General features: G+C 39.2%; 1 protein-coding gene and 1 long non-coding RNA gene across 2 annotated transcripts in view; one reads left to right on the top strand and one right to left on the bottom strand.

The window, feature by feature from the left end:
- Positions 1–6,509: 6,509 nt before the first annotated feature.
- The window catches only part of LOC307184808, a 38,018-nt gene continuing 22,703 nt past the window's right edge, over positions 6,510–21,824 (top strand). The window contains exons 1-2 of the long non-coding RNA XR_013827832.1: positions 6,510–6,788; positions 7,013–7,216. This is a non-coding gene — a long non-coding RNA (uncharacterized lncRNA). The remainder of the gene's footprint in view (positions 6,789–7,012; positions 7,217–21,824) is intronic.
- The window catches only part of SLC12A2 (solute carrier family 12 member 2), a 109,170-nt gene continuing 102,119 nt past the window's right edge, over positions 14,774–21,824 (bottom strand). The window contains exons 26-27 of the mRNA XM_079918583.1: positions 19,093–19,160; positions 14,774–17,855 (exon numbers count right to left, since the gene is read on the bottom strand). Coding sequence (XP_079774709.1) covers positions 17,720–17,855; positions 19,093–19,160 — 204 coding nt within the window. The 3' untranslated portion in view covers positions 14,774–17,719. The remainder of the gene's footprint in view (positions 17,856–19,092; positions 19,161–21,824) is intronic.

Below are 21,824 nucleotides of genomic sequence, written 5' to 3'. Positions count from 1 at the left end.
GCACCTCAAATTTGCTTTAATTTGTATTTCTTTGAATTTGCACTGGAGAGACCATTTTTCCTGGATAAATATTTGCATTTCCTTTCTTGTTATAAACGGGCATTTAAAAATTTTTGAGAGATCTTTATATTGGCTTAGACTTTTGTGATCTTTCAAGAAAATGGCCACTGCTACTTGAACTGAACATATTTCAATGGCCAAATAGACACTTAATCCACACTCAAGGCCTCAGCTAGAGCAGGCAAAAAAAATTTCTTCTGGATCTTCAAAAGCAGAAACAGAGAGGTGGACACTCCAGTAGAAAAAACGACCACAAAACCACCCTGCATTGTCACTACCGTTGAGGTAAACAGAGCCACAATTTCAGTAAAATGGATTGCAGATTCAATTCATTTTAACAAAATCCATTGAGAATCCATTTTGGGCAGGAACTGTCTGTCCTAAGGCAAGGGGGAAGTAGGAGCTTACACTCTTTGGTGTATGGCAGGAGAAAGAGGAGGATGACCTAAGGAAAATAGAGACAAATATTTTTTTCTGGTTCCTTTCCCAGCCCCATAAGATAGAAGCGTGATAGAAAGGGAAAAGGAGGAGACCAACTAGGGGCTGGCTACCTCCCCTAGCACCAGTGAAGAAGGGAGTTCCCCAGTGGTGGTAACTGGTGTCTGAGCTGTTCTGACCCACACCCAGCAGTAGCTCTGTCCTCCACAGAACTCTCAGATGACAGCAAGCTGGGAAAGCACTCCAGTTTGGGGGCCTTCCTGGAAGCTTTTTACCCATTTCGTTGAGTGTCACTGTGACATGGGATAGTGACGGTAAGGAGTATATATTGTATTTGCCATCCTGTGGACTGAGCATGGGCTATTTTTCCTACTTCCCCTTTCTGCTTTGAATGCTGGACCTCTTCACTTAGTAGATCGTCCCTCTGAATGCCAGCTTGGCCTTCAACTTGGGTTTAACATTTTTATCTCTGCCTTCTCTGCCATCATCCTAAATGGTTCATAGATGAACATGTATCTACACATATTTCTAAATAATACAAAAAACTTTCTTCTTTGTAATCTTCATATGCAATAATCCGTACTCATAAACAGGATTTTTAGTTCTCAAATAGAGATGGAGTCATTAGAAAATACTTTTAGTTGTAATAGGGGAGGACTCTAATGAATGAGGAATTTCCTAACCCCTTCCTACTACAAATTATTATAAAACAGATTACAGCTCTCCACCTCCATCACTACCACTCCTTTGGGTGAGCCACAAGTGGACTGCATGCCAGTTGTGAACCATGCCCTTAATAGGAGATTTGACGACCAAAACAGTACTGTTGGCACTGCCTACTCACTTTCCATCACTATCCAACATGCACAGATGAATGCACAGATGAATAAAGATGAAAAGAAAATGCATTTATCTTTTAAGTGGAGCTATTTGATTTTGACTCAGTTTAGAGTAAGATGGAGAATTTTGAAATAATTCCTTTTAAGTTGACATTATTAATGTATATGTTTGTCGGCACCCTACTGACGTGTGAAAACGTGGTTGAAACAGTTTTTAAGTAAAAAAATAATGACCTACAGTGGAGAGCAATTACAAAGAAATTTTTCAACACTCAAGCCAAGTAATGGACCTTCCTCACTGGCCCTAACTTGGTGTTTAGATACATGCCAAGTACAGCACACACTCTACTTAATTTCCTTTGCTTCAACTTCCATTATAATTATGTTTCTTTTACAAATGGAATGCCAAATTGGCCTCCTTAGATGTTGGCCTTGCAGTTTAAAGAGTTTGTATAGTTCCTAAGATAGTAAATTATCTACCACAAATGTTCCAAACCATTTGGGGGGGGGCTGAGATTTTATTTTCCATACTTTTTAGAATTATGACTTTAAAAAAAAGTTTCTGTGGTTGACAAGTAATCACTTTTCCTTAGGGTGGGCACTAGAATTTAATCATCTCCTGGTTCCAGATATGCCCCTTTACTAAGCTGAAGTCTGGATTAGTCATTTAGCCTTTCAAGCCTCAGTTTCCTTACCTCTGAAATGCAGATGAAAGTATCCACTATGCACACCTCCCAAGGTGAGCAGGGATCAAATAAGGTCATGTAAAAGCTTAAATATATTTCTAAATCCCAACCTTTGGGGAAGCCAGTTATGGTGAAGTCTAGAGAAAAATACTGGTTAGCGTTCTTCCAGTTCCAAGTACTAAAAGTACAATTTAAGCAGGATTAAGGTTAACAAAAATATATTGGTTCAATATGCAAAAATGAACTGAATTTCAAATACTGGCATACCTTGTCTTATCATGCTTCACCTTATTGCACTTTGCACGTACTGCACTTTTTACAAATTGAAGGTTTGTGGCAACACTGAGTTAAACAAGTCTATTGGTGCTATTTTTCCAACAGCATTTGCTCACTTTGTGTCTCTGTGTCATATTTCAGTAACTTGCAATATTTCAAACTTTTTCAGTATTATTATATCTGATAAGGGACTTGTATCTAAGATATATAAACACTCTTACAACTCAAACATAAAAAGGCAAATACTTCAATTTAAAAATGGGCAAAGGATCCAAGTAGATATTTCTCCTAGAAAGATATATAGTGGCCAATAAACACAAGGAAAGATGCTTCACATCATTATTCACCAGAGAAATGCAAATCATTATTCACCAGAGAAATGCAAATCAAAACCACAATGAGATATTACTTCACACACCCACTCGTATGGCTAGAATTTAAAAGTCAGATGATAATAAGTGTTGGCAAAGAAATGAGAACACTCACTGCTGATAGAATGTAAAACAGTGTGGCCACTTTGGAAAACAGTTTGGCAGTTCCTCAAACAATTAAACAGTGTTATCATATAACCCAGCTGTTCCACTCCTAGGTATATATACTCAAAATAAATGAAAACATAAGTCTACCCCAAAACTTGCACATGAATGTTTATAGAAACATAATTTATAATAAGCAAAAGCTGATAACGCAAATATCCATCAACTGATGAGTGGGTTAACAAAATGTGGTATATGTGTACAACAGAATATTATTTCACCATGGAAAGAAATTATACATGCCATAACATGAATTAACCTTGGAAACATTATGCTAAGTGAGAAGACACAAAATACCATATATTGTATGATTCCATTTATATGAAATGATCATAATGGGCAATTCTACAGAGACAGAAAGGATTCATGGTTTCTTAGGACTGGGGAGAAGGGGTGTGATAACTAAAGGGGATGGGGTTTCTTTTTGAAGTGATGAAAATATTCTAAAATTGACTCTGGTGATGGTTGCACATATCTCTCAGTGTACAAAAATCCACTGAATTACATGCTCTAAATGGGTGAATTGTATGGTATCTGAATTATGCCTCAATACAGCTGTTTAAACAAAGATAGTGGCTCACATACTGAACAGTCTAGGGTCCAGACCCAGTCTCTCTCCCGTTCACAGCTCTTCCTCCCTCTGTTGGCCTTCTCACTTGGCGGCAGAGATGATGACCAGTGGCTCCCCGATGGTCTTTTACCACTATGTTACCCAGTTCAGGCTGCCATAACAAAACACCATAGGCTGAGTGGCTTAAACAACAGAGATTTATTTCTCATGGTTCTGGAGGTTGGGAAGTCACAGAGAAACGCTTCAGCAGGATTCAGTTCAGGTAAGGACTCTCTCCCTGGCTTACAGATGGTCACTTCCTCTCTGTGTCCTCCCATGGCCTTTCCTCAGTATGTGCATGTGTTGGGGGCTGGGGGGAATAACACATTTTGGTGTCTCTTCTTCTCACAAGGACCCTAATCCTATAGGATTTGATGTCCACCTTTATGACCTCGTTTTTAAACTTAGTTACTTCCCTAAAGGCCCAATCTCCAAATACACTGGAAGTTAGGGCTCCATCATATGAATTTTGGGGGAGGCACAGGCATTCAGTCCATAAAAACCCCTTTTGCAAGCCCAGGTGAAAGACACACTTTTCACCCAAAGGTGCTAGTGAAACCTACAGCTGCCTGCTATTGGCTCAGTTTGGATCATAAGCTTGTTTTTGTAACAATCACTTTGAGTAGCCAGGCCAGAGTCAGGTGTCTACCCCAAAAGCCAGGATGGGGTTAGCCCCTCTAAAACAAGACAAGAAAAGAAGGAAATTATAAGCACTCATCAAAGAAAAGAGGCAAACTGAGGCCAAATAAATCCTAATGCCTACCCCACAGCGCAAGGCTACAAGTCAGAGAGTCTGTATGCCAGGCTTGGGTGGGGCAGAGGCCGTCTGTGTGACCAAGGGCAAGTCTTAAACCTCTCTATGGCCTTAGCATCCCCTGACGAGAGCATTGACGATAAGGGGAGACAAGACGTGAAAGTCCTTAAGAATCAGAAAATCAGAACTCCCAGAACTGGAGGGTTAGGAGGAAACTTAGTGATGCTCTCACTTGACAAATGTTTAAAAATCTACTCTATAAATCAGATGTAAGACAGCCTGATATGAGAATCAAAATGGCTTTCACATCACTAGACTTAACGAAATCCATTTGCTAGTTGTAATAATTTTAAGCATGTCACTTCATCTCCCTTGGCCTCACTTTATTTTATGAATTAACTCATAATAATAATAATAATGGATGTATTAACTAGTTGGGGAGAATCCCTTCACAATGTTTATCATCACTGTGTACGTTTGAGATATCTTGCAATTTTAGTTGTCAATTATACATCAGTAAAACTGAAATAAAAAAACTCATAAAAACTATTCTTGAGATGAAATCTGCAAACGCAACACACTTTACAAATGCAGAGGCAGAAGTGACACACTCACATATAACTCAGATGAGCCATACAGATATAAGGATATTGGAGTTGCAACATAAGGAAATTTCTCTGGAATGTGACATCTCTAAGGAGAAGTTGTTGAGCAGGAAATGCTGCCTTCTTGTAAGTGGTCTGATTAGTGCAAAGCTCTGGACTTAGGTCACAGTTTGGAGCCTCGCTACCTCATTTTGAGACCTTGTGCCTCTGAGGATCCTCTTCCTTGTCTATAAAATGGGGATGGCAGTGTTCACTTTGGCAGCACATATACTGAGATTGGACGGATACAGAGAAGATTAGCATGGCCCCTGTGCAAGGATGTCAGGAAAACGCCGTATTTTTTTAATGTATAAACAACAAGGATATATTGTACAGCACAGGGAATTATAGCCATTATCTTGTAATAACTTTTAATGGTGTATAATCTGTAAAAATACCAAATCACAATGCTGTACACCTGAAACTAAAATTGTAAATCAACTATACTTCAATTTAAAAAATGGGGATAATTCCTACTTAAGATATTCTAAGATTAAATAATGACGTAAAATGCCTGGCACCTAGTGGGTATTCAGTTAATCGAGGTCTTAACCTCCCCTTTCCCTCATCCGCGTGACAGCAGCCTTGGGGTTTCCTGCGGTAATTCTACCCCAAATGCTTTCCCAGGCAGTTCAGTTACTCGAAACTGGATGTTACTGAATTCCTCTGCCAGAGTCCATGTTAGTCTGAGAAAACCTGGAAACTTTTTCTACTCTGAGAGAGACAAAAATGTGCTAAAAAGAAAACAAGAGTATCTCCTCTGCTCCGGAGGGCAAGACCCTGAACTTCTTCCATCCTCAAAAGAGAACTGAAGTATAAACATTCAAGTCACAGACTTCACAGTCCACAGGAGCCACACGGGGGAGCCCCTGTCAGGATAAACACGGATTCCGCGGCCCCAAGCGCTCCTCTGCGGGCTAGGCGCGCGCTGCTCAGTGAGGCGCAGTCTCCACGTGAGGCTGCCCCGTGGGGCGGGGTCTCCCCGTGAGCGCGAGACGCGCGCTGCTCAGTGAGGTGGAGTCTCCAGGTGAGGGTAAGGCGCGCACCGCCTTATGGGGCGGGGCCTCCACGTGAGGGTAAGGCGCACGCTGCCCCGTGGGGCGGGGACTTCACGTGAGGGCGAGGCGCGCGCTGCTCAGTGAGGTGGGGTCTTCACGTAAGGGCGAGGCGAGCGCTGCCTTGTGGGGCGGGGCCTCCACGTGAGGTTAAGGCGCACGCTGCCCCGTGGGGCGGGGTCTCCACGTGAGGGCGAGGCGCGCGCTGCTCAGTGAGGTGCGGTCTCCACGTGAGGGCGAGGCGAGCGCTGCTCAGTGAGGTGCGGTCTCCACGTGAGGACAGGCGAACGCTGCCTTGTGGGGCGGGGCCTCCATGTCAGGGTAAGGCGCACGCTGCCCTGTGGGGCGGGGTCTCCCCGGGAGTGCTTGGCGCGTGCTGCTCAGTGAGGTGGGGTCTCCACGTGAGGGCGAGGCGCGCGCTGCTCAGTGAGGGGGGGGGGCTCCACGTGAGGGCGAGGCGAGCGCTGCCTTGTGGGGCGGGGGTTCCACGTGAGGGTGAGGCCCACGCTGTCTCGTGGGGCGGGGTCTCCACGTGAGGGCGAGGCGCGCGCTGCTCAGCGAGGTGCGGTGTCCACGTGAGGGCGAGGCGCGCGCTGCCTTGTGGGGGCGGGGTTTCCACGTGAGGGCGAGGCCCACGCTGCCTCGTGGGGCCGGGTCTCCACGTGCGGGCGAGATCTGTCTTGCCTCTCCTCTAAACCGCAAAGAGCTGACGAGGTTCCCCCTAGCCAGTCTTCACTCCGCTCTGACTGGCATTTGATAAAACTGAAGTCAAAATATGGAAGAAAGATGTTTTTAAAACTATAAAAGGTGTTAAAGTTGCGTTATTTTCAAGACCCTCCCCCTCCAATTAAATGGTGAAATTTGAGAACTGCCAAAAAGAAGACCGAAGGGTACGATCTAAGTCATAATTACACTTGTACTAACTGTAAGAAGAGGGCGCAGACAAGGAGAGAGAAGGGAACGAGGAGAGGAGGGCGGGCGGGCGGAACTATCAAGGTTTCTTCAGTTGGTCTGCACCAGAGTTGGGCGTGACCCGGGTTAAGCAGGAGAATCCCCCGCTCCATTTAGGACCTCTAAATGGAGGCGTATGTCAACCTTCAGTCTTCTGTTTCAGGAAAAGGACCTCTCAAAAGACTGGAGGTTTAACAACAAATGAGGATTTGCTTCACTTTGTGTATTTTTTGACACAAAGTTTTCTCAGAACAGCGGGCACCTGTGGGTCCGAATTGTTCAATAATCCTCAAAGAACGAAAGCCACCGAGAAAAGCGTTTAAAGGGCAGTTGAGATAACAGCCGGTGCCTGGACTTGGCCACGCGGGTGAGTAATTTCTTAAGTACTTTGACACCTAACTAAACACTGGCTCCTTTTCCTCTTCGACTTGAGCATTTCACCCCCAGCCCTATCGCCCTCTGTCAAGGGTGGGCTGGAGCCCCAGGGCTGCTCCTGACACGCCTTCCCCCAACTTGCTTCTCGCGCCGAGTTTGGGGGTCAGATCGCCTGGAATCGACCTTTTAAAAATGCCTTAAAGGAGGGCGCCCTCGCCCAGCTGCTCAGCCCCCGGTGTCCTTGGGTGTCATCTCGCGTTCTTCTCCTCCACTCCCTCCCCTCAACACGATTCTACTCCTTTATATTTACTGAGGACCTATTATGTCCCAGCCACTGTGCTAAGTATTAGGGATACAGCCACCAATAACCACTTATTAAATGACCCCTTCTGCAAATAATGATAGCCTAGTGATTAGCATGAAGGAAACAAAATAAATTCTTGAATTGAAATAGTAGTTGTGGCAGGTTAGGTCTCAAGAATTCAAGCATACATCTTATGCATATCATTACTGTGTAGTTGTTACCACTAGAGCACTAAATCAAATCACCCATTTCAGAAAGCTCCAGTCCTAATAAGGCTCCTGTTCCTGTAATTTCATTCATCCATTCTCCTGTTATCATCAGCCTTCCTCTCTATATAATTAATTTTTTCACTAATTAATTAATTCCAAAATCCTATATTGAAAACTCCTAGCTGTTCACAACTGAGATAAGCCACTGGAGATACGAAAATGAGTATGTCAGTTAAATTAATAGGGAAATCAAATATATAACAATGCCAGTGGCCCAAGAAAAAAGATGAGAGGGCTGCAGAAGGAGTTTGGCAACGGGTGTCAGAGAAGTTGACTTTTGAGATGTGTCATAAAGAAAGAGCAGGATTTTGCCAGTTGGGAAAAGTCATGAGTAATATTTACGTAACATTTTCTCATTCATAAAGTATGTATAAGAGCATGGGTTTGGGAGGCAGTTGGTCCTCAGATACTTGGCAAGACAAGGCATTGATGGCAGATGCTTTTTCACAATGATAAAACAAATTCGTTCAGTTTTTAAATATTTCACCACTCCCACTTAGTTCCAAAAATGTACTGATACTACAGTATCGGTGAAGAAGCTGGAGTGGAGTGGAAAAGAGAAAGGATGTGAAAATCCAGGGGTAGCCCTAATAATTTGAATATGTGCCATATACTCCTAATAGTATTAATACTTCACCTATCAGTCAAGGTTAAATGGAAAACAAAATAAACTACATGGTCCGTAGGGTGCATACGATAAAAAAACCAGTTCTTTTGTTCATCATTCATTTCACTTATTCAGACATTCAGCAACATTAAGTGCCCACTATGTTGTAAGCCCTGCTTAAAGTCACTGCTCCTAGGGTGCTCCCAGAATGGTGGAAAACACAGAACAAAGCAAGTAACTCCAGTGTCGGTGGTGAGGCTATGGCAGGGGCAAGTGGGTGAGCACAGAGGGGCACAGCAGAGAGGAGGGACCCCTAATGCAGCCTGGTGGCACCAGAGAAAACTTCCCAGAGCAGTTGATTCTGAGCTTCCTCTTGAAGAGCAAGGTCAAGGACAGACCAGCCTATGAAACTGAGATGTTCAACTGCTTGGAAGCAAAAGCTCTGTGCAGATGGTTAATCTGGCTGGAGTAGAGAGTTAAAGACACAGGACAGTGAGAGCTGAAAATGAACCTAAAGAAGTTCATTTTCAGAATGACGTAATTAATATGAGAGGCAAAGAGACAAATGAGAAACCTGTTGTAATAATGTGAACTATATGATCATTTTGGCTAATCCACAAAGTCCGGGTCTGAGTTAGAGGACTAGAAGAGAATAAAGATTTGGACTTAGTTTTAAGTGGCCTTCGCTTGGGTGTGCTGAAGAATTTAGCAAAGAAACAGTGCAAAGGATACAAGTCAGTGGATGTAGCTCTGAGGTGGCCCTCTAGTTCCTCAGGAATGCACCCACCACGTTCAGGGGATATGGAGGGAGAGAGCCTTCGGGAGAGAGGAGCCCAAAAGCGTGGCCCACATCAGTACCCAAGGAAGGGTCCACCTCCTCCAGGTGCGGGAATCATTCCTCTGCCCTGACTTTATAATCCCGAACTCTTTCTTACCATCACGTTAGGATTAGAGCAGGCCTGACGTGGTCAGTCTCACAGTGTTGGAAATTGGAACTGATGGCATAGCTAATCTATTGGTTGGAGAGAGGTAGAAATTTGAGTTGCTTAGGAGGAAGACATCAATAAGATTGGGTGATGGATTATCCTGAGGGGTGAGCAAGAAGATGGCGTCACTCACGGTGCCCTGAGTGGTTGAGTATTTTCTTATTTCTAATTCAGAAGAGATGGGGGAGAAAGAGCTCACATCAACTGAACACTGTCCATATGTCACCTGTTTACATATTTTAACTTATTTAAATTTCACAACCCCTCTCTGAAGTGAATAGTATTATCCTCATAGTAGAGTTGAGGAGTAAGGCTTAGAGGGGCTGTGATCACAGTAAATAGCAGAGTCAGGACAGGAACCTGGGTCAGTCTCTCTGGAAAGCCACGTCTACACTTCTATTTCCTCTCACAAGAGGACCTTCCAGTATATTTATACTCAACTTCCCTGAAAAAATATGGTCTCCTGCAGTGAGCAGAAAATAATATTCCTTTCACTGTACTATACTGGTGACTTTCTTCTTCATCATTTTTTTAAGTTCAAGAGATAGCTCTTGTTTATCAGCTATTCCAGTACAACAAGTTCATCCAACAGAACATGTCAGCTCTCTGTGCAACCTGAGCTCATGTGCAGCGTTCTGCCAAGGAGCTAATGTTGTGTCGTGAAATAGAAGAGTATCTTTGATATTTTGGAATACTTAAGCCTGTTGGAGATAGGAGCATGACTTTTCCTTTATCTACATCCTGCTATTTGCAAGATAGTGATACCTTTTGGAAACTAACGATTATTTCCATAGATTTGTATCTTAGAGTGTACTTTTCTGGGATTAAGAGGAAAAAAACTCATATTCCATGTGATTTAGGAAGGGGAGAATTAAATGTAGAGCATTGCTTCCCTATTTTTGTTTCTTTAGCCGTGACACCTGAGAAAATTAATGGAAGTGATAAATCCAAAAGTGTCTCTTCTAAGGATCAGAAACAAATCCAATTGAGAAAGGAGAAAAAAAATGTAAAAAAGAAAATGAATATATCAAGTGTATAAAGTTTGAGATTATCAAATCATGCTCGAATTGCTAGAAATTTCAATACATAGGAATAAACATTTAATGAAGGATTATTAAAACTGACACAGCAAGAAATAGAAAACCTAAGTAAACAGTAACTGTGGAACAAAATCAGCATAATTTAAGTATTGCTTCTAAAGAAGGCTCTAGTCCCAATTGTGTTGGTAAATTATTTCGGTGTTCAATAGCTAATTGTCGTGTTGGGTTCCAGACCCTGAAACTTATCTTTAACTCATGTTCTAAACAGCTCCTTTATCTTCCTCCCACATGCACACCTTTCCCCGGACTTGCTCGGCTTCCTGTTTCAATTTCACCATCCACCTGTGGCCCAAGCCAGAAACCTCGATGTCATCCTCACCTCATCCCCTAGTCTCTCCTCCTAACCACACTACATTCTATTGCCTTTAAAAACTCTTTCCCAGTATGTTTTCTGAATCTAAACTCTTTCAATTCTTCCTGCTACTCACTTGGTTCAATACCCTCCACTCCCCTGACATCTCTCTCTAGAACTATTGTAATGACCTTCCATCTGATACCCATGCCACCAGTGCCACTGGCTCCCTCTACTGTAAGCTGTGGGTAATGTATGTCTTCTCCAGAGAAGTTAATCCTGCACTACACTTTTAAAATCTTTTTGGGGCTTACCATTGCATGGGCATGGTTCAAGGGTAACAGGGTGAGCTGCTGAGAATTTAGTGCAACATAGTAGGAAAAATCAACCAAACTGCTTTCAATTTCTTTAGAAAAAGTACAGTACTCTGCCTATTTTGGTGAGGGAAGACTCTGCTATTACCATTCTAAATGCATTTCTAAATGGCTATTGCATTTCTAGATACTGTAGGAAAAGCAGAATCTTCTGTGATCTGGAGCCTACTAACTGAGCTTTTCTGAATTTTCTCATGAGGACCATTGTCAGGGAAAGGGGAAGGGAAAGGCTGGTTCTTGTTCTGGGGTTGGGGGAGGCTGACCCCCCCAGTGTGGGCAGGGACTGGGGTGGGAGGGAGTTCTGGAGAGATACTTCCCTAAGGAGAAAGGACAAGATGGGTGTGCAAATGGAGTTGCTGCAGACTAGGGAATCAGGAATCCACTGCCAAATAACCCTGTGAACAGAAACTTTGAGTCAGGGATGGCTGGGTTGGAAGACAGGGAGGGGAGTGGATTTGAAGCATTTGGCTGCAGAGCTTGGAAACCTAGTAAAGCTGTCAGTGGCTTGGGTTTGGCCTGCGAGCTGTTCACCTTTGAATCAACCTCTGGAACCTGGGCAAGCCAGCACTTGGAGAAGGAACCAGCCACTGGTGTAGACCAAAGAGCTGAGGCCCTTCCCTAATTTCCTGGGCTACATAAACCCCAGACTCCAGGGCAAACCCAAAGAAGAGGGCATGGCTTCTGAAAACTAATGAGGTTATTGTAGCCATCAACATACCACCTTTTTACTACAGTTGTTGTTGAACTACTGGGATTGAGTTGTATTTTTCAGAAGCCATAGAGCACATTATGCAGTGACAGTCTTACCTGAAGAATCAAGTCAAGCCAAGAGAGGCAAAGGAGAGAGAAGGAAAGGTAGAGACAGAACCTTAGAGTCTCTGCTTTTACACAAACTTGAGTCCCTGAACTGAGCTGTCTTCCTGGACTTCTTTTTCTGTTAGTGTGCTTTAGGTTCTATTCCTACCACTGAAGAAGATCTAACATAAAAGGAAAACACTGAGGAATGTGGAAGGGAGGTCATTATCTGAATTCACAGCTGAGGACATGGAAATAAGTGTACCCTGTGGAAGAAACTCAATAGATAAGGCATGAGTAAAGGACAAAGGCCACCGTAAAGAGAGGGTTATACTGGGAAGCTGCATTTGTGAAGGGGAGGACTTTCACTCAAAACAGAGATTGTTTGGCAGGAGCAATTAGATTTTAACAAACTCTCCAGGTGATTCTGATGCACTAAAGTTTGAGAACCACTCTTCTAGTGAGTGTTTCAATACATAATACATCTGTGCTTCCCTATCTTCAATTTTCTGAAAAACACCAACTGTGAAATTTACGGTCAAGAATGCTAAACTCACAGGTGCATGGATAGTAAACAAAGGATTATCTTTACTGATGGAACAGCCATAGAGAAAGACTACCTGAAAGAGTTAGGTCATACCTCTGAGATTAGTACCACGTAGCTAAGAGGAGATGCTGATTAAAATCAACAGATTTTAAAATTCAGGAAAAAGAACAAAAAAAAAGAAACAACAAAAAAACTAACTTCCATTCTTCACAATTCACTGTTTCCCAGAAGGAAGAATGAATGCAAGACTTTTAGCCATAAAAGCAGTCTTTCACAATCCATGAACCTTTCTTGGAGTATAACTTTCCATCCTACTACCCCCACCTCAATTCCCAAATAGTTCGTGTCATCTTTTAAATGTCTTGACTAGTTAACACTTCTAGGAACCTCAAAGGAGTTTTCATGGCTTAAGCAAAAATGTTGTGTGCTTGAAATAAAAATAACCTGTGTTATATTGTTCATACAGATAAACTCTTAAAGCTCACTCCTTTTCAAACTGTGATGACCTCCTTTTAAAAATGGGTTACCTGGGACTTAATTTTAAAAGAGCATATGCAATCATATCTTACAGCAGTAGTTGTTATATGTCTTCTGTGTACTATATGTAAATCAAAAACACACTGCCTCCTTACTTTTAAAAGTTTTTGCTCTGTTATTAGAGATATGAGCTGGATATGAAATCATCCTGTAAACTACTTCCCTTTTTCAGACTAAGTTAACACTTCCAGAATAAAATCTCCACAATTCTCTACCCCCAAAGCTTAATTAGCAGTATTCTAATGAAATTTTGACAAGTACCGAGTCTGGGAGGTCTGTTTTTGCATTCAGTATCCATGGATCACTGATTCTATTCTGTGGATTAAACAAGTAAATTTCATTTGTAGCTGTGGGCAGAGTATCTTGCTAATTGGCATTCATATCCCAGAAAAGTGGAACAAAGGATATGTGTTAACAAGACACCATCATTTTTGCGAATGAGTTCCTGATCTGTGAGGACAGCAGCCACAAGTAAGGCTGCAGGAGGAGACATATTCAGAAGTCTTCACATTTTCCTCTAAAACAGTAGTTTCAAACTCTTAACGTTGTGTAACACAAAATTCAGTTGTAGCTTCAAGGGGAAAAAATGGGCTGAAGTTCTTAATGCTACCATTTAATAGCCTACCTGAAACTCCTGTGCCACACGTAAAACAGGTCTATAACCATTGTCTCCAGACTCTATAAGACTGAGTTCTTCAGGTATTTTAGTAGTCTACAAAAAAATGTATTTCTAACTGATTAACCCACCAATACCTTTTATGTATCTACTATCTGAACTAGCTAAAAAGTACTTTCTGATGAGTGCATCCTAGGACTTCTGCTGTCTTTACTCAGATAGTTAAACTACCATCTATTTCCTCTGATCCTACAGCCATCCTGTTGATACATAAACAAAGACAGAAGTGTATCAAAGCATTTATCTTTTATTCCCAGTGAAAGAACAAAAAAACCCTGCTGGCTCAAATATGTAATTACATTCCTGTTTTGAAAACCACTGGATGCTCTGATGGTAAATGCCACATTCATAGCTGCCTTTGAATTCTCATAAACACCCCATACACATAAACAAAGAAGTGAGCAAACTGGCCCGAACAGCAGCTTATTGGAGAATAAGCAAAAAGCAAAGATCATACAATGGACACTTACATTTGTTTCAGATCTATTAGGTAGCCTGTGGCCAATCTATACTTGTAACTGTAATTTGCATTACCTGAGCACACACTTGCTGGGCAGATAAATATGAGTAGTTTGGAGATGACCAATCTATTCCAGCCATTAAGTTATGGATCAGGCAGCAGTGAATGTATAATGGCGACATCCCTGAAGATGAAAGATCTGTGCTCTAGGCCAACATCCTTTGTTGACATGACCTTGGGAATTTGCTACAATGCTCCAAGCTAAATAGTAGAAGAGAGAGAAATAGCTATCCTGAATGTATAACACACCTACTGTAATGTTCAAATGATAAAGTGAAAATGCTTTGTAAAACTGTAAATTAGCTTTGCCAAAAATCTTAGAAAAGAATCAGATTATACTCAGGGGCTATGAATCCATTTTAATCTTCTAGTTTCCTCATTCATAACCATGTGATTTAACCAAAAGACAAAGCAGAATTAGAAAAGTTAAATCATTTACAAAATATCAAAATGAGCTGCATCTGATATGGCTCAGTCTCACTGTCAATATAACTAGTGATTATTCCAAAGGCTTAAGGATAGTGAAAAATTTCAAACAACTTTTCCAAGGCGTGAATATTAAAGTAAAGTATTTTAATACTTTAAAGTATTAAAGCCATTTTAAAAACTCAGACATCCATGAAGTAAATTGTATAAATGTGGTTAAATCACAAAGTTGACATAGATTTATAAAATATAAGAGTAGACATTAAATTGTTTTAATGAATCCACTTCCTTTATTGCAGTAACCTCTGTACAAAGCAGCAACTGCAATACTCAACAGTAAAACATTAGAAAAGCATTTCTGTGACAGTTATAGTACAGTATTATCAAAATATTACATTTTCAAACTTAGTAGATAAACATCCACCAGAGCTCAAATCTTTAAATTATTTTTCCATAGTCTTTAAAAATATGTAATGTCAGAAAGCATAAAAAAAGAATGTAAAAGGAAACCTAAAATACAAATGAAATAATGTAACAAATAAATATTTGATTTAATTAACTGTTAATAATCACCTTAACACCACCATTCTCTAAACCCACTGAATTTTTACCTATAGAAATAATGACGTGTCATATGCCATTACATAATTATTTATTTCCAAGTTATCACCAATGATTAGAACTTAAAAAATTTTGGCATTAAAATAATGAAATTCAGCATAAATAAAATAGAGTAGAATAGCCTCAACACTAGCTAGCATCTCTAAGAATTAATTGCTGAAATTTATTAGAGCACTACAACAACCTTGAAAATTTTGACCTGGTATCTAGTGTTAAGTGAAAGTAATGCATTATTTTTTAAAGTGAAAAGCTTCTTAACATTATTTCACAGACAATATTACCCTCCCCCATTATGCATATTTAGATATATTTTATGTACTTTATACACATATGTATGATGCACGACATTTGGTTCCTGCAGTATAGATCACAATGATGTTTTCCTGAATGGGAAAAACTTAAAAAAAAAAAAAGTATGTGTACCTGTGCACATTTCAAGATAGCAGCACTCAGTTATGCCCTATTAACCATTTTAAAAGTTCAAACATATTGTTTACTGAATAATATGACATTTCTACTGTCTTTCCCTCCAAACACTACAAAACCTCCAATAAATGGTACAATGCTATGAGTTATAACATTGGAAAAAACTGTTAGAAAAACAATTACCTCATTCTCTTAACATTCTGAATTTAAAATTATTATCAGATCTCTTTTATGGTGTTAACTTAGTTCATACTCATGCAGCAAAAATATTGCACTACTGAACAACAGTAGTAATTTTATAGATTTCTATCAAGATTCATGAAAACCTACATAAACTCTGCACCAGTGAAACTTATACCAATGAACACACTGAACAGTACTTTAGATGAAATGTTCTCCATTTTCTAACTGAATGATAACTGTGTGAAGTTATATGCCCTTCAAATGATCACCTTTCTTCTCCATGAAACCTGTCTTTCAATCTGTGAACTCATGTTTACTGAAACAAAAAAATATAATCTGATGAATCTTGATCACTTTAAAATGCAAAAAACCAGCAACATGTCATTATAAATACACATATGCATCTGTGTATGCATATACATATACACACACACATACAGATATGTAGACATATTATCCCTTGAAATGTTTCTAGGAAATCCTTCCTTGAATAAAAAATGGAAAACTTCACATTAATAATTGCATATAAAGCTTTTAGTAACAGTACATAATGCACTGTCAAAACGGTACTAGTAGACTATGATGTCAAAACAGACATTTCAAAAGCACAAACTGGCAGTTTTTCTTAACACAAAAGTTTTAAAGTATTAAGAATGGATTAAATTTAAATGTTCAGAATAATCTGTTCAAACCTGAGTATATTAATTAAGACTATGAGCTTGACAATTGAATGAATTGAGCCTAAAAACATTTCACTAAGAAACCAGTGGTCCATTTAACCATTCAATGAAACACTAAATATTTTAATTATTTATAAAAAGGATGATATAGTGATATTCCATGTGTTTATTGAAATATTCTATTAAACAACAATGCTTTGTCTAATTTTCCTCCAGAAAAGTCTTCTAGCATTTCGTAAAAGTTCCTCAGATTTGAGGAAAACTCTAAATTAGGACAGATCTTTCTTCTAATAAATACAAACGATCTTAAAGACTTTTGTCTAACGATCTTAAAGATTTTTGTCTAAAGAATGACAATATGTGATTTTTCAGCATGGTATATAGAAGTACTGGATAAATCTTCAACCTTCCCTAAGGTTTCAAGAAATAGTAATCAAATAAGATATAAATAACAGCCAATTAGAGGTTTAAAAAAAAGAAGTCTATTTGGCCTTTTTTCCCCTAGATCTACATTGATACAGATTCATGAAAACCTAAACTTGGGGTCACTTTTTGGTTCCCATTTTTTTTCTTGCATTTTCATTAACTCGCCCTAATTCTCACCTTTAATATCTGACAGACACCTTTACAAAAGTAATAGAAAACATACAGTACTCAACACTAATTGGTCAATTGAAAAAGAAAAGCAGTGTCCATTTTATTTTAAGGTGAAAGAGACTAGAAATAAAAATAGCTGAAGGCAAAGTTTGACATTCTACAAATTTATAAAAGAGGATATAGTGATGAAATTTGGTTAATTTCAGAAGGCACCTCAAGGCTAAAGGCTTTTTGTACTCCTTTCATCAATCAAAAACTAACACACTTTTATTGCTATTCAAGTAGCAAAGGAAAACTTTACTCTCACAAGCTTCAGTCCAACAACAAGGAATCATCATTCACTAAGATAGAGATAAGGAATTGACTAAAACTGAAGTCTCCATACACATAGCAATGGAGCAACTTCTCTGTGTGCTTTCAAATTAATGAAATAGTGAAAATAAGTCAGTTTGCCATTGTGATGTTAACGTGTCATTGAAGATTTCAGTGATAGCAGTTACTTCACTAGGCACTGAAGTACCGTCTGGAGGGCTGTCCACTGTGCAGACAGAACATTTAAGAATAGAAGGTAAGGACACTCTGATGATTCCCACGGACTAGGAGAATTGGTGGTAGGTCCTTGGATAGAGCTTCTAACCATGCCATGTAGAGAGCACTAGACACAGCACCTTTTCGTGCAACTGGGAGACTCCTGGTTATCAAAAAAAGAAAGGAAATTAGACAATGCATTTACGTTGAGAAGAATAAAATGTAGTAAGAATTACAAATTAAGTCACAGTAATAGTAACTAAAAATTACTATAGTTACAGAATATTTTTGAGTGCAGGGAAATTCTGAATATAGTGTAGTAACTACTATACTCACATATAATTATTCCTATTTTTTTCAAGTTTGAACAAAATATTTCTCAAAAATAAGAATAGCATATAAATATTTCTATAAACCCTAACACATTTGGTATCTAACATTAAACCTCAAATTTCCCCTTAGAATTCTTTTAGATAGAAAGTCTTCTATCTGAATTTCAATGGTGGTATCTATACATGGACAAATGAAATTCAAACATAATTCTACATATTAATGTTCAATTTCCTTTATCTCTCTCTGGACTCTCATTTCCATTTGTACATAGTGATAGTATGTCCAGTTGCTCCACAGAGTGTCTCTCTCCAGCTTTCTATGTTTTAGTGACTTCCATTACAGATACTTAATTATCATCAGCAAAATCTGAAATTTTCTGGTGTATTAAATATTTGTTGTTAATCAAACTAACAATCCTTTGGTATTACTTTATTTCATCATTTGGCATGTTTCAGAGATCTGAGCCTTCTTCACCTATATAAGGGCCCAGGCTCCAGGACTGAGAAAATTTGGGTTCAAGAAAGATCTAGCTAACCTGGTTTAGTGGAGGAAAAGCCAGAGTAAGCATAAGCACCGATGCAATGTGAAGACAGTGCGTTCAGATGTAAATTTTGTGTGTGGGAACTTGGTGGGAATTGAGATAGGAACTACTTTTTAAATTTAATCCTCCACGTAACTTGATGGAGTTATTTCTATGAAGAAGCTGCCTGGGATCGACGTTTTAATTTGCAGCCCTCATACCCCACAAATGTTGATGGCTATGCTGTGGTGTTTCCAAAGCTAAAGGATTTTTTAAAAGTGGGAAAAAGGATAAAGGAAAAATTGCAGATTAAACTATTATGATAAAGAAGTACTTAGATTCATGCAAGCTTAATGTTTTTGTTTTTCTTTCCTCCTATCTTAAATGATTTTTTCATATGCTTAAAGCAAAGTATATTTAATAAGTATTTTTCCTCATAACCACAAAGTCATTATGGATGTTATATATACTTGGTAATAGAAATGAATCCTAATTGAATTATCATAAAGTGAATACCCAAGGAAATCTTTGTATAGGTATTACTTACATGACAATGATATTAGCTGTGTTTGAATGTTCCTTTAATAATTCATTTAACCTGATCTGCCGGTATGTCTGAAATAAAACAGAACAACGTCATTACTAGACCTTTTGAAAACTGGAATTTACCCTGGTTCATAAAGCTATTAAGTAGACAAAAAGAAACCAAAATCAATTTTGGTATAATAAAAATATCTTTCCAGAATTTTAAAAAAAATTAATGCTTTGCACTATCCAAATATAGTTACAACTTAAAGTAGATTTAGTTTACACCACTGGTTCCTCTCATAACCAACTGCAGTTTTTTTTTTTTTAACATCTTTATTGGAGTATAATTGCTTTACAATGGTGTGTATCTGCTTTATAACAAAATGAATCAGTTATACATATACATATGTTCCCATATCTCTTCCCTCTTGCGTCTCCCTCCCTCCCACCCTCCCTATCCCACCCCTCTAGGTGGTCACAAAGCACCGAGCTGATCTCCCTGTGCTATGCGGCTGCTTCCCACTAGCCATCTGTTTTACGTTTGGTAGTGTATATATGTCCATGCCACTCTCTCACTTTGTCACAGCTTACCCTTTCCCCTCCCCATATCCTCAAGTCCATTCTCTAGTAGGTCTGTGTCTTTATTCCTGTCTTGCCCCTAGGTTCTTCATGAACTATTTTTTTTTTCTTAGATTCCATATATATGTGTTAGCATACGGTATTTGTTTTTCTCTTTCTGACTTACTTCACTCTGTATGACAGACTCTAGGTCCATCCACCTCACTACAAATAACTCAATTTCGTTTCTTTTTAGGGCTGAGTAATAGTCCATCTTATATATGTGCCACATCTTTATCCATTCATCTGTTGATGGGACACTTAGGTTGCTTCCATGTCCTGGCTATTGTAAATAGAGCTGCAATGAACATTTTGGTACATGATTTTGAATTACAGTTTTCTCAGGGTATATGCCCAGTAGTGGGATTGCTGGGTCATATGGTAGTTCTATGTTCAGTTTTTTAAGGAACCTCCATACTGTTCTCCATAGTGGCTGTATCAATTTACATTCCCACCAACAGTGCAAGAGTGTTCCCTTTTCTCCACACCCTCTCCAGCATTTATTGTTTGTAGATTTTTTGATGATGGCCATTCTGACCGGTGTGACATGATATCCCATTGTAGTTTTGATTTGCATTTCTCTAATGATTAATGATGTTGAGCATCCTTTCATGTGTTTGTTGGCAATCTGTATATCTTCTTTGGAGAAATGTCTATTTAGGTCTTCTGCCCATTTTTGGATTGGGTTGTTTGTTTTTTTTGATATTGAGCTGCATGAACTGCTTGTAAATTTTGGCGATTAATCCTTTGTCAGTTGCTTCATCTGCAAATATTTTCTCCCATTCTGAGGGTGGTCTTTTCATCTTGTTTATGGTTTCCTTTGCTGTGCAAAAGCTTTTAAGTTTCATTAGGTCCCGTTTGTTTATTTTTGTTTTTATTTCCATTTCTCTAGGAGGTGGGTTCAAAAGGATCTTGCTGTAATTTATGTCATAGAGTGTTCTGCCTATGTTTTCCTCTAAGAGTTTGATAGTGTCTGACCTTACATTTAGGTCTTTAATCCATTTTGAGTTTATTTTTGTATATGGTGTTAGGGAGTGTTCCCATTTCATACTTTTACATGTACCTGTCCAGTTTTCCCAGCACCACTTATTGAAGAGGCTGTCTTTTCTCCACTGTATATTCTTGCCTCCTTTATCAATGATAAGGTGACCATATGTGCATGGGTTTATCTCTGGGCTTTCTATCGTGTTCCATTGATCTATATTTCTGTTTTTGTGCCAGTACCATACTGCCTTGATTACTGTAGCTTTGTAGTATAGTCTGAAGTCAGGGAGCCTGATTCCTCCAGCTCCGTTTTTCTTTCTCAAGATTGCTTTGGCTGTTCTGGGTCTTCTGTGTTTCCATACAAATTGTGAAATTTTTTGTTCTAGTACTGTGAAAAATGCTATTGTTAGTTTGATAGGGATTGCATTGAATCTGTAGATTGCTTTGGGTAGTAGAGTCATTTTCACAATGTTGATTCTTCCAATCCAAGAATATGGTATATCTCTCCATCTATTTGTATCATCTTTAATTTCTTTCATCAGTGTCATAATTTTCTGCATACAGGTCTTTCGTCTCCTTAGGTAGGTTTATTCCTAGATATTTTATTCTTTTTGTTGCAGTGGTAAATGGGAGTGTTTCCTTAATTTCACGTTCAGATTTTTCATCATTAGTGTATAGGAATGCTAGAGATTTCTGTGCATTAATTTTGTACCGTTACTTTACCAAATTCATTGATTAGCTCTAGTAGTTTTCTGGTAGCATCTTTAGGATTCTCTATGTATAGTATCATGTCATCTGCAAACAGTGACAGCTTTACTTCTTCTTTTCCGATTTGGATTCCTTTTATTTCTTTTTCTTCTCTGACTGCTGTGGCTAAAACTTCCAAAACTATGTTGAATAATAGTGGTGAGAGCGGGCAACCTTGTCTTGTTCGTGATCTTAGAGGAAATGGTTTCAGTTTTTCACCATTGAGGACGATGTTGGCTGTGGGTTTGTCATATATGGCCTTTATTATGTTGAGGAACGTTCCTTCTATGCCTACTTTCTGGAGGGTTTTTATCATAAATGGGTGTTGAATTTTGTCGAAAACTTTTTCTGCATCTATTGAGATGATCATATGCTTTTTCTCCTTCAATTTGTTAATATGGT

This window comes from Stenella coeruleoalba (genome assembly GCF_951394435.1).
Source record: "Stenella coeruleoalba genome assembly, chromosome: 3".
NCBI lineage: Eukaryota > Metazoa > Chordata > Mammalia > Artiodactyla > Delphinidae > Stenella > Stenella coeruleoalba.
Note: the sequence above shows the minus strand (reverse complement) of the source record. Positions and strands in the feature narration are given on the sequence as shown.